This window comes from Chrysochloris asiatica, unplaced genomic scaffold, assembly GCF_000296735.1.
Source record: "Chrysochloris asiatica unplaced genomic scaffold, ChrAsi1.0 scaffold00013, whole genome shotgun sequence".
Classification (NCBI taxonomy): domain Eukaryota; kingdom Metazoa; phylum Chordata; class Mammalia; order Afrosoricida; family Chrysochloridae; genus Chrysochloris; species Chrysochloris asiatica.
Window position 1 is genome coordinate 2813323 of NW_006408531.1, and position 4165 is coordinate 2817487.

Genomic DNA, 4165 nt, shown 5'->3' on the forward strand with positions numbered 1-4165 from the left:
GCTAAAGGATTTCTAAGATTCCCTTCCGGTTTTAACAGCCCGTGAAACTGACAGCTGCTGGGAGGAAAGATGATAGGATTAGAGCAATTTTCTGTGGTGCCAGTAAAAATTGGATTTCTCATCTAAGTTATGTCTGCTGAAAACTGAATTTCTATCGTAAGTCATGTCTTTCATAAGCCCAAAGTAGCCTCATACGTGCCCACACTGACTCTCACCAGCACCTGTTCTGAGCATAAAACATCAATATGTTCTAGAGCAGAATGAATGATGTTGATGTTTGAATTCTGGCCCACACAATGAAACTAAGAAGCCACAGAAAAGAAACAAAAGTGTATTCAGAATTCTTTGAAAGAATGAAAATATTTAATTTTAGAAATGTACTTACCCCTGAAAAAAATAAAAGACATAGCTGAGTTTATTATGAATGCCTCCTCTTATCTCTTCCTATTTTTGGAGTCCTGATGTGATAAGCACCGAAACTGCAAGGTTAGCAGTTCAAAGGCACTAGTTGCTCCTTGGAAACCTCTACACAGGGTCGCTGTGAGTGGAAACCAGCTGGACAGCACTTAACAACAACAGTCCGATCTTTCAAACTGTCACACTGACTCTGAGGTTATCAGCAAAGTAAACAAGGACAAGCGTTGGGCGGCAGAAGCTATTCATGAGATGGTTTTCCACTAAATTACATTATGTCTACATACCTTGTAAACTGTCGACTCTCTTCATGCACCTCCATCTCTGTGCTTTTAAATTCATTTAGTTCTTTCCTTATTGCTGCCTAAATAGGAAAAAAAAAAAAATAGGTAAGAAAAACTATTACTTAGGTTACATGTTTCCTCAGCATATACATCAAGAATGAAACAGATACTCTTCTAAGAAACATGGAGAGTGTTTACTAATTTCTACCAGGCAAAGGTAGGTATGGTGGTGAATTGTGTGTGAGAATTGGCTTGGTTAGGGTTCCCAGAGGTTTGGTCAGCACTGGTCTAGGAGCTCTGGTAGCATAGTGGTTACGAATCAGGCTACAAACCTTCAGGTCAGCAGTTTGAATCTACCAGTTGTTCTGTGGGAGAAAAATGGGTCGTTCTGTTCCTATAAAGATTTCCAGCCTCAGAAACCCTGTACAGGGTCGCTATGAATTGGAACCGACTCCACGGCACATAACAACAACAACAACAACAGTCTAGTTATGGAGGAATTACATGTGATTGGACTTGAGTGGAGCAGCTTGCTTTCCATAATATATAATCTATGGAATCGATCCGTTAACAAGGCAGTTTCCATAGGGCTGTTCTGTCCCTGGACTATAACACGCATTGTGACATAACTCACAGATGGGGGAAAATACTCATCTCAGCTACAAGCTGAGGCATGCCAAGGAACCAAGGAACACCCAAGATTCCTGACAAGGAAGGAAATCAACACAACTGAGGCCCTGATTTGGATTTTTAGTCTCGAGAACTGTGAGAACATGAATTTCTGTTATTTAAAGTTGCTCACTTGTGATATTTGTGTTATAGCAGGGTTAGGAAACAAAGACAGTATGACAAATGCAATTTCAGATGGCAACTAAAGAAGACCATGGTAGATGTCAAGTGTCACTGATAAGGCAGAGGAAGAAGGCCATTGCTAAACTCCTCCTCCGGCCTGGTCTCTGAGTACCCCTGACTCCTAGGATCATATGGAAAACACAGGTCACGAGATTTTCTGATACACAATGTCATTTTCTAACAAAATTTCTGAAGTTAATGCCGTCCACATCATCATGGGCTGAGTACTGGCCATGAAGTTACTGAGAAGGCAGTTGTTATTTATTTTTTTAATATTCAGAGGTAAGACAAATAGAACAAACATTTTAGTACAGCCCTTAAAATGACTCAGAGAAAATATCAAATAGACTCATTACTATTTAATGAAAATGTAATACACATTGTGGCTAATTTGGAGTTTGAGAGATACTTAGGAATTCAGACTGAAGACCTAAGACACTCATCAAAACACTAACGTAACTTAAGATTGTTGTTGTTGTTAAGTGCCATCGAGTCGATTCCAACCCATAGCGAACCTGTTTATATATATAGGGTTTCCAAGGAGCAGCTGGAGTCCTGGTGTGGTGCTTTGGGCTAATGCATCAGACTGCAAAGTCGTTTGAATTGCAAGGTCGCTGGTTCAAGCTCAGCAGCTGCTCCTTGGAAACCCTATACAGGGTCGCTATGGGTCGGAATCGACCCGACAACACTTAACAACAACAATAACGAGGAGCAGCTGGTGAGCTTGAACCACCGACCTTGCAGTTCAAACGACTTTGAAGTCTGACGCATTAGCCCACAATGCTATACCAGGACTCCATAACTTAAGACAGAAGCTCACTTTTCAGAAGAATAAAATTCAGTTTTTACCGGCACCACAGAAAATGGCTAGAACCCTACCATCTTTCCTCCCGGCAGTCTTTAGTTTTACAGGCTGTTAAGACTGGATGAGGACCCTAGTAATACTGTGGTATGACCCTCACACTCTACAGGCGTTGTTCTGTTTATTGGTATCTTACAGATTTACATTTGTTAACAACAGATGTAACAACACAGATGGTGTTTGGTTTCAAATTTTTGTTTATCTTTAGTCCCTTTTCTTTCTTTGTAATAAAAAGGAAAACTCTTTACTCACACCAAAAAATATACTAATAAAAACATTTCCATAACCTCTAAATGGAGTTTGCACTCATAACATGGAATGACAATACAAACCACAGAGTGTGACCTCACTACAGAGATAAGAGAATCAACTTTGTGGTTGGAAAACTAGAGAAGCAAGCCTGGAGGCTGCTCTCTGGCTTTCTCCCAGCCCTGACCGCCATTCTGCCAAAGGAACGCTTTCAAGTTTTTATTTAGATCTTTGTCCTTTCTCTTCAAAAAGATTCCTCAGCCTCTGTAGTTTCTATGGGGGAACCTATTCGTTACTGACTTTTGGAGGAAATAAAGCAAGCAGAGCAATGTTGGCCAGCCTGTGTCCCCGGGAGACCATTGTTCAGCTTGTCTCACAAGTCAGCCCCACAGTGAGGATACAGTTTTGTTCACTGTAGGAATGACTACGTAGTACCAGGAGCCCAAATACTGAGGATGCTGTCTACCAGTCACCTACTAACTCTGTTAAAAAGAATTCCTTGAAAAATTTTCATGTGGATCCTAGAAGAGAGGGCTGTCTCTATGTTCATTCGAAATTTCTCTTCCAAATGTATGGTTTCAGGAGATGTGAAAAGTACTGCACGTGGGATCAGAACTTGGATTTTAGTCTTGGCAAAGCCTTAACAGCGTTGGCACCCTCAGGGAGTCAGTTTTTTTTATTCCCGAACCTCAGTTTTTCCCATCTGGAAAATGGGGATGCGAATTCCTCACTCTATTTAGGAGACTCACATAAGTGAATATTCTAAAGTGATTTGTATACTATGAAGTCTTCATAAATGTCATCCTTATGAGGCTTGTAGAAAACAAAGCAAATGTTAGCTTGTGATTATGACTAACACTATTTCATTTTTATATAGAGAGAGTCTATTATGTGTATAAAGACATTACTGAAGGGGATTCAATCACAATAAAGCAAATCTCTTATTTTCAATAGCAGGTTGATGACTGATTTAAGAGTTTTAACAAAAAACAATGAAAGCATTCCCTAAGAATCTAGGGCCAGAAAAATATATAAGAAAGGCAACTGTATATTTTAATTTGTAAATTTAAATTATAACAAAGACAACTGTAAATTTTATTTTGACTTATAAATTGTGTCCTAACTAGCTGCATTGAGTTGATTCCACTCATGGAAACCCCATGTGTGTCTGAGTAGCACTGTGTTCCATTCAGTTTTCAACAGATTCTTTTGGAAGCAGATGACCAGGCTTTTCTTTTGAGATGAACTTTCAAGCTTTTGGTTAGCAGCTGTGTGTTAATTATTTATTTGCACCACTCAGGGATTCCAAATAGTGTTCTTTATGCTCATAAAATTTATGATTCCCTCATGGCATGTTGTTGTTATGTGCCATTGAGTCGGTTCCGACCCATAGCGACCCTGTACAGGTTTCCGAGGGTGTAAATCTTTACGGGAGTAGAAAGCCTCATCTTTCTCCTGCGGAGCAGCTGGTAGTTTCGAACCGCTGACCTTAAGGTTCGCAGCC

The 4165-nt window shown here is 40.0% G+C and overlaps 1 protein-coding gene across 2 annotated transcripts in view; it reads right to left on the reverse strand.

The window, feature by feature from the left end:
* PHACTR2 (phosphatase and actin regulator 2) overlaps positions 1-4165 on the reverse strand; it is a 266038-nt gene that overhangs the window by 16896 nt on the left and 244977 nt on the right. For both annotated transcript variants that reach the window (XM_006834608.1, XM_006834609.1), the window contains one exon: positions 702-778. In XM_006834608.1, the coding sequence (XP_006834671.1) occupies positions 702-778 (77 nt within the window). The remainder of the gene's footprint in view (positions 1-701; positions 779-4165) is intronic.